General features: G+C 36.8%; 1 protein-coding gene across 1 annotated transcript in view; it reads left to right on the top strand.

Moving 5' to 3' along the window:
* The window catches only part of STIL (STIL centriolar assembly protein), a 45,334-nt gene that overhangs the window by 13,877 nt on the left and 18,468 nt on the right, over nt 1-12,989 (top strand). The window contains exons 8-10 of the mRNA XM_090269415.1: nt 940-1,026; nt 4,739-4,889; nt 6,794-6,903. Coding sequence (XP_090125541.1) covers nt 940-1,026; nt 4,739-4,889; nt 6,794-6,903 — 348 coding nt within the window. The remainder of the gene's footprint in view (nt 1-939; nt 1,027-4,738; nt 4,890-6,793; nt 6,904-12,989) is intronic.

Here is a 12,989-nt window from a genome sequence, read left to right as displayed (position 1 = left end):
TGGACTGCACAGCCATTCTTGGCGGTGCAGATAGACTCTTAAGAAGCTACACCATCGTCTCTGGAGACGGATGGCTGCCGACGGAGTTACCATACTGTTGTCTGTGTCTATGAGTTTGTTTGTTGTCTTATTTTTTTCTTAATCCCTTCATCTTCTCAACATAGCCTTGCAACTGCCCTCTCCTCTGACAGCTGTCAGTCTGTTCTCTGAGTCTGTTTCTATTTTGTTTGTTATTGTGTTCATTAGATGCCATGTATGAGTGAAATCACATGGTACTTGTCTTTCTCACTAAGTGAATATCTATTAAGAACCTTCTATGTTTCAGGCCACCTATATATGTTATATTTTTTAACCCTTTCAGTAACTGTAGTTTGAGCTGCTGACTTCATTCTCCCCAAATTTAGTCTATCCTTTCTAGTCCAGGCTAATTGATTCTAATTGATTCCTGCTTTCACCTCTATGGCTAACCATTTTCTCTTCTACTATTTCCCCCTCATCTCAGGTAGGAAAGGACAGAAAGAAGCTCATTATCTATATATCTGTATCTATTCTCTCTCTTAATTATTATCATGGTCTAGTGTTAAGAGATTTCTTATTTATGAGACCTTTAATGTATTGCTGGTGCATGCCAAGAATCTTACCCTAAGAAGGTAATCTAAAGTATATTAAGTTTCAGCCTTGGCTGGGTAGCTTAGTTGGTTAGAGCATTCTTCCAACACACCAAGGTTACAGGTTCCATCCCTGGTCAGGGCACATACAAGGATCAAACAATGAATGCATAAATAACCCCTCCCCCTAGTCCCTTTCTCTCTCTTTCCTTCTCTCCCTTTTTCTCTCTAAAATCAATGTGATTTTAAAAATTAAAAAATTAAAAATAAAGTATATTAATTATCAATTTGTAAATGACTATAGTGTTTGATTTCTATATTTTTCTTTTAGATGGCTCTCTGGCATTATACATATCTATAGTCCTCAGGTGTGGGCTTGTTGCTTGAGATATATGTTCAGTTCTTCTATTCAAGAAAGGCAAGTGGTATTTCCTTTTATATTTTATTTTGATCTTTTCCTTATTCATATTTTATAATCTCAGAATTCATGCAAAACCTTGCCCTGACCAGTGTGGTTCAGCTGGTTGGATGTTGTCCTACAAAGCAGAAGGTCACCAATTCAATTCCTAGTCAGGGCACATGCCTGGATTGCCATTTGCATCTGGTTGAGACGTGTGTGAGAGGCTATCGATCAAGGTTTCTCTCTCACATTGATGTTTCTTACCCTCTCTTTCTCCCTCCCTTTCCTTCTCTTTAAAAATAAATAAATAAATAGAATTCATAAAAGCCTTAACATTTTATGATGCTTATAAACCAGAAGAACAAGGACCATTAGTAAAATAAACCTATTATATGGGAATAACACCAGACAAAGGTGAGGTAGCACTAAATTTGGAAATATGAAGAAATTTACTTGCCTAACGACAGAACTGTAACAAAAAAGACAGACTTTTTAAGAGTGGGGAAAAAAACCCTAGAGATCATGTACTCTAGTATTCTGTTTTATAAATAGTGATTCATTTTCAGTGAAATGGCTGTAGTGAGTTTGAATCATTACAAGTGTTTTATTAAGTTACACAGTGATATTACTAGCTCTAGAAGAAGCATTTGAGAAGAGGTGTTTAATTTTTCTCCTGGAACTAAAGTGTAAGCATTGGAACGAATAGAGAAACTTTATTTCTAACCTCAACTTCTCACTTAATTTTCTTACTTTGTAGGTGATACCACTGTTTGCCTCTTACCTTCTCCATCTATCAAATGAAAGTTCCAAGGTCTGTTTTGTCTACCTTGGGTGGCTATAATTCACTTTAGACAAAAACGTTATTAAAAAGACAGTGCAAGTACATGGTAATAAATCAGACATAATAAAGATACACAATGAAAATAAGCCTCTCCTCTCTCTCATTTTTCCCAGACCCTATCCCCAGAGAAAATCACTGTTAAATAGTATCTCATGCTTCCTTCTTGCAATATGCAATGCATAGACAGATATCACCCTCCAATGACCTGTAAAATTAAATCACAAATGGGAGTATACTATTCTTCCTTTTTTGTATATTGCTTTTTTCCCCTATATCATTATTCCTGATAGATCATTACATCTTGGCATGTACATATTTAACACACATTTTACAACTGAATAGTAAATAATAGATACTATACTTTAAAAAGTAGTCCTTTTTTGGGTATATCTTTGTGTGCATATATTAGTGTATTTGTAGAATAAATTCCTAAAAGTTGTCTTTCTGGTCAAGAGTGTAATTTTAAACTTTGGTAGACATTGCTAATTGCCCTTCAGAAAAACTGCCATTTATAACCCTTCAGCAGTGTTTGAGAGTGCCTGTTTTCTCCATTCCCTCACTAAAACTCTGAAACATTTATTGAGCACCCACTATGTACCAAGCACTGTTTGTCATATTGTGGATGAGCAGTAAGCAAAATTATGCCCCTGCAGATATGGGCAGTAAACAGGACAAATAAGTAAATTAAATATTTTATAAAATAATGAGTGTTATGGAGAAAAATAAGCAGGAGAGGAGGATGTTGTGTGTCTAGATGGTAGGGGCAGGTAAAGGGTAACAATTTTAAATAGGGTCATCAGGCAGGCAAAGACTTGAGGTGAGGGAGTAAGCCATGTGGCTGTCTGGGTGGTCCCAGGCAGGTTATACATTAAGTCCAAACGCTGTGGGCAAAATAGCACCTTACATATTTAAGGATCAGCAAGGAAGCCAGTGTAGCTGAAAAGGAGTGAGGGAAGGGGGGAAAAGTAGCAAGACCTCAGAGAGAGATGTTAACGATCTTTTCTCATGTTTTATAACCATCTTCTGGGAACTTCCTATTCATGTCTCTTGCCATTATTCTCTTGGATTGTGCATCTTTTCATACTGCTTTGATATAGCTTACTCTCTCTTTCTCATTCTCTATATACATTCATGCATCACATAACATTTTGGTCAACAACGGACCACATATAGACTATGGTATGTCATATAGCTTAGGTGTGTAATAGATTATACCATCTAGGTTTGTGTAAGTACACTCAGTCATGTTCACGCAACAACGAAATTGCCTAACAATGCATCTCTCAGAGCCTATCCCTGTCATTAAGCAGTGCATGACTCTCTGTGTTTTATATGTAAAATATAGAGAGAAATGATATTTATAAAAATATATGGCAAAGCTTTCTTTCTCCCCTGATTGTCACTTGATTTAACTTTGGTTAACGGTGTTTTTCCCAAATAGCCTTTTTTTAAAAGTCATGTTTATAAATCTTTTTCTTATCTTAGAAAGGATTTGTCCACTCTAGGAGTATTTATTGAAATAAAAAATCTCTTTGTGATTTTTTTCAAGTGCTTTTAAAGTTTTGCTTTTTACATTTTATTTCATCTTTAAAAAACAATCAGTTTTATTTGCAGTAAAATAAATGTTCATTTTAGGGTATCTGCACAGTTGTTTAATTATCAATAACTGGTCTTGCTTCAAGTTCTTATCAACAGTAAATGCTCAGTAAAGTTATTTTTGAAGCTTTTCCAGTCTGTGTTCAGTCTGAAGCATTAGGGAATTTCTTTAATACTTGAACTCTTTAATTACAGCCAACCCTTTCAAGGTAGGTTTGAACCAGAGAGGAGTCAGCACTGCTTAGTGTACCTTAGGTTAGTATTTACTTCATAGCATTCTAAGCAGTGGACTTGTCTGATCCCAGAGAGAGGAATTGAGGAGAATAGACATCTGCCTCTTCAGCCTCTGCTGCTTTGTTTTGTTAGTAGTATAATATATCCCCAAATTATTTTTTCATTCAATGTTTTACAAAATAGGCACAATTACTGGAAGTATTTTTAAATAGTTGGTTTAATTTTAATTTTAATTTTTCCTTCAGAGGAGGGTAAGGTAGGGAGAAAGAGAAGAAGAGAAACATGGATCTGTTGCCTCTCGCACACCCCCAACTGGGGACTGGCCCACAACACAGGCACGTGCCCTAACTGGAAATCAAACTAGCGACCTTTCGGTTTGCAGAAGGATGCCTGACCCACTGAGCCACACCAGTCAGGGCTAAATAGTTGGTTTTAGTATATATTTTAAAGACTCTTGATGACTTTTTATTATGTAGTGAATAATCAAATAGATGTTCTCTTTATCAGTGTTTGTATGGGTGAAATATTGTAAATACCGTAATTTGAATATACATTTCTGGAAGTCTAGGAGAATCAATAACAGAATATCTATAAATCATAATACTGGTAGTTTCTAAAAAAGAATTAGGACATCTGAAGTATAATATAGAATGGTGACATGGAAGGAAATCCAGGACAGTTAAATAAGAAAAAGCAATTACAAATCGTGTGTATAGTGTGGCCTCATTTTTTCTTAAATTGTATAAAATTTTTTGTATGCTTAGGAGAAAATCTGGAAATATATATACTAAACTGGAGAGTGGAATGAAGTGGTTATTTTCTACTTTATATTCTTGTCTTGTTCAAAGTTTTTATAAGGAATATTTTTTCATAATAAACTGTACCTAGAAATTAAAAAACAGTAACATTAAAAAGTATGCGTGAATTTGCTCCCCAGTTTTCTTCCAAATTTTGGACTGGTCAGTCTATTAACTAGATCAAGAGATTTGCGTAGATTTCTTGGAGTATGCACTTGTTATCCTCAGTAAATTTTAATTAAATGGCATTTTTTCCATCCAGGGTTTTTTCAGAATCTGGGAATTTCATTGTGGTTCTATATTCTGTGACACATAAGGATCCTGAGTTTTATGAATGCCTCCCTTGTGATGGCACATTACCGGACCTTCGATTCCAGCTACTAACCAGCAAGGAAACATTACATCTTTTCAAAGTAAGTGATTTTATTTGATTAATAATTGTTTATAGAGTTTCGTGTTGTCAGTTTAATGGTCTTTACCCTTTAAAACAGTAACTATTAGACTTTGTGTATTTATAATAGATCTTACTGAATATTACTTTATTCACTCATGGTTAATTTTGTTTGTTAACTTTAGGTCATATCTCCAGAACCAAATTATGATACAGGCTCAGAGGTTATCCACAGAATAGCTTGCCAATGTTTCTTCTAAAAACTTTGAATAATATATCAGGGATTTATATGTTGTATATATAATTTTATAATATTGAGAATTAATTTGTAATTTTAGTGCTTTCTTTGCCCTAATTGTTATTTTTAAAATGTAGGGGTATAACAAATTGTTTCTCACACTTAAAAGTTAGTGTTAATCATATATAATCCCAGGAACCAGAATAGATTGTTGCTATATCTAATAAAATACATAAAAATACACACGTCATTGTGTAAAAACATTCCAAGACCACTTCTCAGTAAAATGATGTTATCCTATGTCTCAGATCAATCATTTAAAAATTTTGCATTTTATTACAAAATTATTAACTCAATAACCATGTGTTTCCACTCAGATCTTATTTTGCTTCTGCTTTCCTTTTACTTATAGGTTGTATCAGTTCATGAGTCAAGGTTTTGCATTTTAATTATAAATATAATCATCTTAAGTGAAGTCTAATTTATTTCTATTTTAGAGAAATATTATTTATTCATTTTATTATTTAGGTCGTATCTTCAGTTCAATGTTACTATCTTAACTGAATCCCTGGTTATTGAGTGAGCTACTTAATACAGGTGATTAACACTTTACTTTTGTACTATGGACATGGACAATATAAAAAAGATGGTTACATAAAAATGGAGCTACCGTATGATCTGTGGTTTCACTGCTGGGTATTTATCTGAAGGAAATGAAAACACTAATGCAAAAGAATATCTACACCCCAATGTTCATTGCAGCATTATTTACAATAGCCAAGACATGGAAGCAACCCTAAGTGTCTGTCGATAGATGAATGAATTACAAAAATGTAGTATATATATATACAGTGCAATATTATTGAGCCATAAAAAAATGAGGAAATCTTGCCATTTGCCACAACATGGGTCGACCTGGAAGGCATTATGCTAAGTGAAATAGACAGAGAAAGACAAATAGCATATGGTCTCATTTATATTGAAATCTAAAATAAATAAATAAATAGAAAACCATAAACACAGAGAACAGATTGGTGGTTGCCAGAGGTGAGAGAAATGGGTGATACAAACTTACAGTTATAAAATAAATAGGTCCTGGAGATATTATGTACAGTATTGTGACTATAGTTACTGTATACAGTTGACCATAGAACAACGTGGGTTTAAACTGCGCAGGTCCACTTATATGCACATTTTTTTCAGTTGACCTGAGCAGTTCAAACCCACGTTGTTCAAGGGTCAACTCTGAGATTGGGAATCTATATATGCCAGAAGGTCAATTATCATTATCCTGTATTTTCGACTGCTCAGGAAGTTGGCACCCCTACCCTCCATGTTGTTTAAGAGTCAATTATATTTGAAAGTTGCTAAGAGAGTAGATCTTAAAAGTTCTCATCATAAGAAAAAAAAATTGCAACTCTGTATGGTAATGGGTGTTAACTAGACTTACTGTAGTGATCATTTCACAGTATATACAAACATAGAATCATTATGTTGTACACCTGAAACTAATGTTATATGTCAATTATATCTCGATAAAACAATTCTTTTAAAAAGGTTACAGTTATAGAAATCAGAAGTCTCTCTCCCTCAGCCTCCACCCCCAGTGTTTCAGAGCTACTTTTCATCTAAATAGATTTCTCTGGTGTTTTAAGTTACATCTCAAAATGTGACCTACTTCATTTCAGAATGTTGAACCTTCTGACAAGAATCCAATACATTTTGAACTGAGTGCTGAAAGCCAAAATGCAGAAACAGAGTTGTTCAACAAAGTTTCTAAGAATTTTTCAATTAAGAGGTAAAAGATATATTTTTATTCTCAGTGTACTTTTATTTTTCTTAGTTTTTGATGAGTAATTAAATTAACTAATTATTTCTGATTAAACTATTTATATTTGTATGTACCATAGATGTCATTGCTTTAAATGCATTCCTTTGTACTCAGAAGTTGGATGATAATTTTAATGAAATGACAGCTCTAATTTGGTTTTATTTGAGTTGCTATTTTACATAGGGGAAAGAAGTTTGTCAAGCTGTTGTCTTGCTTAGGAAGAAGCATACTGTTTTTGATTAGTTTGCCTTTTCTTTGTTCTTCCCTTCCTTATAATTTTAAACCTGAACCTATCAGATAAACTATTATACAGAAATAATTTCTCTACCTAAAAAAGAAAGTTTGTTTTAAAACTTTTAAAGCAGCCCTGACTGGTATGGCTAAGTTGGTTGGGCATTGGCGCATGAACTGAAAGGTGGCCTGTTCAATTCCTGGCCAGGGCACATGCCTGGGTCGCAGGTTCAGTCCCCTGTCAGAGCACCTGCAAGAGTCTTCTTTGTTCTAGTAAGGCCCTTAACTTATTGGGTGAGGCCCACCCACACTCAGAGTCTACTGATTTAAATGATACTATCACCTAAAAGATACCTTCACAGAAATATCTAGAATAATGTTTGACCAAATATCTGGATACTGTGGCCTCACCAAGTTGGGACACATAAAGTTACCCTTTCATATCCTTATGTCAGATAATATGCTAAGGGCTAAGGATACGGTGATATCAAAAACAGCCCAGGCTGGTATGGCTTACTAGATTGAGCGCAGACCTGTGAACCAAAGGTTCACTGGTTTGATTCCCAGTCAGGGCACATGCCTGGGTTGTGGGGCAGGTCCCCGATTGGGGTTGCGGTGAGAGGCAACTGCACATTGATGTTTCTCTCCCTCTCTTACTGCCTCCCTTCTCCTCTCTCTAAAAAATAAATAAATAAAATCTTGAAAAAAAGAAAAAGACAAAAACACATACAGGCATGGTCCCTTCCCTCATGGAATTTATAGTCCAGTGATGTGCGAGTATTAAATGTTCTCCATATTATTTAAGAGGGCCATTAATTTAATAATTGCCAAATATTTAATAACCTCGTTTAAAAGTTGCCTTGGAATGCTGATTTATTCTTTAACTCTGTTGGTCTACCAGTTGATTTTTTCTCTTCTCAATTTTTTAACTCTAACCTTAACCTGTCTTTGGGCCCTTTAAGTATTATCTGTTTAGAACTTTCCATGAGAAACAAGCAGGTATATGTTTCATTATAGATTATTGCAATTATTGAGATAATGGCTTGACCTTTTTTTATAGCATTCATTCACCTGTTGTTAGCACTTGATTCTATAGGTGGAAATTAACTACGATACAAGTTTAAAGTAGATGTACCTATGCCAACTATTTATAGAGGCAACATAACGAAAGTTGTGAGCTCCAGTTATGGTATCAGACATATCTGTGGTCGAATCCTGGTTCTAAACATCAGTATTACTTCTATAAAATGGGAATTGTGATTGTATCTCTGTTAGTTTCCTGTTGCTGCTATAACAGATTACCACAAAATTGGTGACTTAAAACAATTTATTAACTTAGCGTTCTGGAGGTCAGAAGTCTGAAATGGTTCTTTTGGGCGAAAATCAAAAGTGATGGCCAAAAAAAAAAGATGGCAGGTTCTGTTCCTTCTGGAAGCTTTAGTGGAGAATCCATTTTATTCCCTTTTCCAGCTTCTAGAAGCCACCTGCATTTCTGGATTTGTGACCCCATATTCTGTATTCAAAGCTAGCAGCATGGTACCTTCAAGTCTCTCTCTCTCTCTCTCTCTCTCTCTCTTTCTCTCTCTCTCTCTCTCTTTCTCTCTTTTTCTCTCTCTCACTCTGTCTCTCTCTTTCTCTCTCTCTAACATCTGCTTCTATCCTCACATTTTCTTCTCTGACTCTGACCCTCTTGCTTCCATCTTACTAGGACCCTTATAATTACATTGAGCTGCCTGAATATTGCAGGATAATCACATCTGAAGATTCTTAACTTAATCACATCTCCAAGCTTCCTGTTACCATATACTATAACATAGTTACAGGTTCTGAAGATTTGAAAAATGTCTGAGGTATAATCTTTCCATCTTTGGGCATTTTAAGTTATTCTTGAGACAGGTTAGATCACCAGAAAACTATATTCTTTTTTTATTTTTTATTTTAAATTATATTTCATTGACTATGCTATTACAGTTGTCCTGATATTTCCCCCTTTGCCCCCCTCCAACCAGCACACCCCACTCCCTCAGGCAATTCCCCTACCATTGTTCATGTCCGTGGGTCATGCATATAAGTTCTTTGGCTACTCCATTTCCTGTGCTGTACTTTACATCCTCATGGCTATTCTGTAACTACCAATTTGTACTTCCTAATCCCCTCACCTCTTCACACATTCCACCACACTGCCCTTCCATTTGGCAACCATCAAAATGTTCTCTGTATCCATGATTCTGTCTCTGTTCTTGTTTACTTAGTTTGCTTTTAGTTAAATTGTTGATAGATATGTGTATTTTTGCCATTTTGTTGTTCATAGTTTTGATCTTCGTTTCCTTAAGTAAGTCCCTTTAACATTTTATATAATAGTGATTTGGTGGTGATGAACTCCTTTAGTTTTTTCTTGTTTGGGAAGCTCTTTATCTGCCATTCCATTCTAAATGATAGCTTTGCTGGGTAGGGCAATCTTGGCTGTAGATCCCTGCTTTTCATGACTTTGAACATTTCTTCCGAATCCCTTCTACTCTTCAAAGTTTCTTTTGAGAAGTCAGCTGGCAGCCTTAACGGAACTCCCCTGTAGGTAACTAACTTCTCTCTTGCTGCTTTTAAGATTTTCTCTTTCTCTTTAATCTTTGGCATTTTAATTATGATGTGTCTTGGTGTGGTCCTCTTTGCATCCATCTTGTTTGGAACTCTGTGCTTCCTGGACTTTCATGTCTATTTCCTTCACCAAATTAGGGCAGTTTTCTTCCATTATTTTTTCAAATATATTTACAATTTCTTGCTTTTTCTCCTCTCCTTCTGGCACCACTGTGATGCAAATGTTGGATCTCTTGAAGTTGTCCCAGAGGCTGCTTATGTGATCCTCATTTTTTCTGGATTCTTTTTTCTTCTTGTTCTGATTGGCTGTTTTTTGCTTCCTTATGTTCCAAATCATGGATTTGATTCTTGGCTTCATCCATTCTACTGTTGTTTCCCTGTAAATTGTTCGTTATTTCCTTCATTTCTGACTGGATTTTTTTTTATGCTGCTGAGGTCCTCACTAATTTTCTTGAGCATCCTTATAATCAGTATTTTGAACTCTGCATCTGACAGATTGCTTATCTCCATTTCATTTAGCTCTTTTTCTGGAGTCTTAATATGTTTTTTCCTTTGGAGCATGTTTCTTTGTCTCCTCATTTTGGCAGCCTCCCTGTGTTTGTTTGTATCAGGTAGAGCTGCTATGACCCCCTGTCCTGGTAGCATGGCCTCATATGTAGTTGGTGCCCTGTGGGCTTCAGTGGCACAGCCTCCCCTATCATCCAAGCTGGGGGTACTCGAGGTGCACCCTTCGCATAGGCTGTGTACACTCTCCTCTTGTAGTTGAGCCTTGGTTGCTGTTGGCAGATCAATGGGAGGGATTTAACTAGGCCAGTCAGCTGCAAGGACTGGCTGTGACCACTGACCCCACCCCCTGCCTTCCATGGAGACACAGCTGTGTGGGGGCAGGGTTTTGGTATTTATCTCTGGCTGTCCACTGATTGTACTGGCCTTGGGATTTTCTCTGTGGTACATGCCAAGGTCAGCCCCCACCTGTGTTTTGCCTGGGGCACCCTGCCTGAGTTATAAAGTGTCTGAGATGGCTGCTACTTGATTTGAGCTTTGAGATTCCCTGGTGAGGCCAAGCTGTGAATAGAGGCTGCCTGTTGCTTGTTTGAGAGGACTTAAGAAGTTGTACAGCATGAACCAAGACCAGCCATTCATATGGAAAAGCAGCTTGAGTGAGCCTGTAAGTTCGGTGGGGTGGAGTCTCTAGGGATCTCCAAGGTGGGTCAAACAGTGTTAGCCAGGTTGATGAAATCTCAGATATGACATCAGCCTGGTGGCAAAGGTTTAGAAAAGGGACAATGGCCTCTGCTTCCCTTGATGCTGACACTTCGGTCTCTCCCAGTAGACCACTGGGCCTTCTAAGGTGCTACCCTGGCACTGGAGCTAAGAGGGAGGGAGTCTGAGTCACTGAGTCAGTGTGTGGGCTCTCTAAGAGGAATTGCTTAGGGCTCCAGAAGTTTCTTCCTCAGCTTAATCCCTGCTGGTTTTTGCAGCCAGAAGTTGTGGGGACTTACCTTCCTGGCCCTGAAACCCTGGGCTGGGGGACTGGTGTGGCGCTCAGACTCCTTGCTCATGAGATATTCCTCCTGAATTTTTATCCACCGCACGTGGGTGTGGGACCAGCCCATTCCGTGTCTGCACCCCTCCTACCCGTCTGGATGGATGTAGTTTCTTTAATTCCATAGTTGTCAGACTTCCGTTCAACTCAATTTCTGGTTGTTCTGAGTGATGGTTGTTCTATATTTTAGTTGTAATTTTGATGTAGTTGTGTGAAGAGGTGAGTAATGTCTGCCTATGCCACCATCTTGACCTGAAAATTATATTTTTACAGCTTTGCAAGAATACCTTTAGTATCTTTTAAGGCTTTCTTCAAGATTTTATTCAATCTTACGAAGAAAAAGACAAATTAAGGAGACACTGCGTTTCTTTAAAATTGTTGTTGAAAAACCTTGTCTATGTTCAACTTTGACCAAAGCGTTTTTTTGTTTTGTTTTGTTTTTTTGACCAAAGCTTTAATACAGATCAGTCATTTTTAAGTTTTCATAAAATGTTTGTCTTGCCTAAGGAGTTGATGTTATAACTATACAATCTAAAGTTTTTTCTTTTTGCCTTGGATGCTTAAAAAAGCTCGGAAATAGATTTTATTGCGCAATGTCAGAAATTTTGTGTGTGTGTTTATCATAAGAATGTAGCAGGTTTTAACGTCTTGCTGCAAACTCAGGTGTACAAAAAATGTGACTTTTATTTTTAAAGGTAATTGAATTTAATTTTGAGCCCTATTAATTATGCTAGGCTATAGAAATCAAATTACAGTCAATTCAAGGTCTGTTTATGCTCTTTCCTCTGGGGTTATATGTGATTTAGAGGGGACTGATGTTGTGCCTGTACTGGTGACGTGTGACATGATTATCCATATGTGCTGCCATATGCTGAGGCACTTTCATTTGCATCTGGTCTTTGGCAGTAGGTTTTGCAGGTTCCTGCTGCGATCTCTTTACCACATTCAGGTCACTGGCTCTCTGTGTCATGTCCATGCTGCGCTGAGGTGCATGGGATATCTATTCTGCATGTCATTCTTGGGGTGGTGGGGAGAGCTTTGTGGCTCTGGTATAGACCCTTCTGTTTAAATGCACCATGCAGACATTGTTTCATTTTGGCACCATGGCACAGAAAGAATTTATGTTTGTTTTTCTAGGCTACCAGAGCTTGGGGCTAAGGTCTCTCCTCCTATGAGATCTTCCAGATCTCCCTGTGGGTTTCTTGTGTTCTTCCTGCTAGGGAGAGAAGATGCAGGACCCTTTCTTAACAGTATTCGTTAATGTCTAAGCTCTTAGTGTCCTTCTGGCTTTTCTTTCCTCTTTCCTAAACCATCCTATTGAAACTTTATCTAGTTTAGGAGGCAAAGAACCTGATAAATATCGCCTTCCAAATTTTAGTCTTAAACTCTGATTTTAGCCTTTGAAATTGAGTACCAGCTCTGTGTTCTCTGCTGGGGTATGCCACCTGTGATACAGTGACTGTAATGGACTAACTGGGAGGAGGTACCTCAATTAATGTCTCAAAATATTTTCTTAGCACAGATAAGTACATAGGAAAAATAATTTCTTACTTGATTTTCCTTTTTAGCACAGTGAGTATCAGTGAAAATATATCTTTGTCACCAGATTATAAGTTTTTGATGGTAGGTACTATGTCTTATTTATTTCTACATTTCTCAAAGTGGCTAAGCAAAAGATGCTCAG

This window comes from Furipterus horrens, unplaced genomic scaffold (assembly GCF_987537825.1).
Source record: "Furipterus horrens unplaced genomic scaffold, mFurHor1.1.pri manual_scaffold_3, whole genome shotgun sequence".
NCBI lineage: Eukaryota > Metazoa > Chordata > Mammalia > Chiroptera > Furipteridae > Furipterus > Furipterus horrens.
The sequence above is the reverse complement of the archived record's forward strand: the minus strand, read 5'-3'. Positions and strand labels throughout refer to the sequence as shown.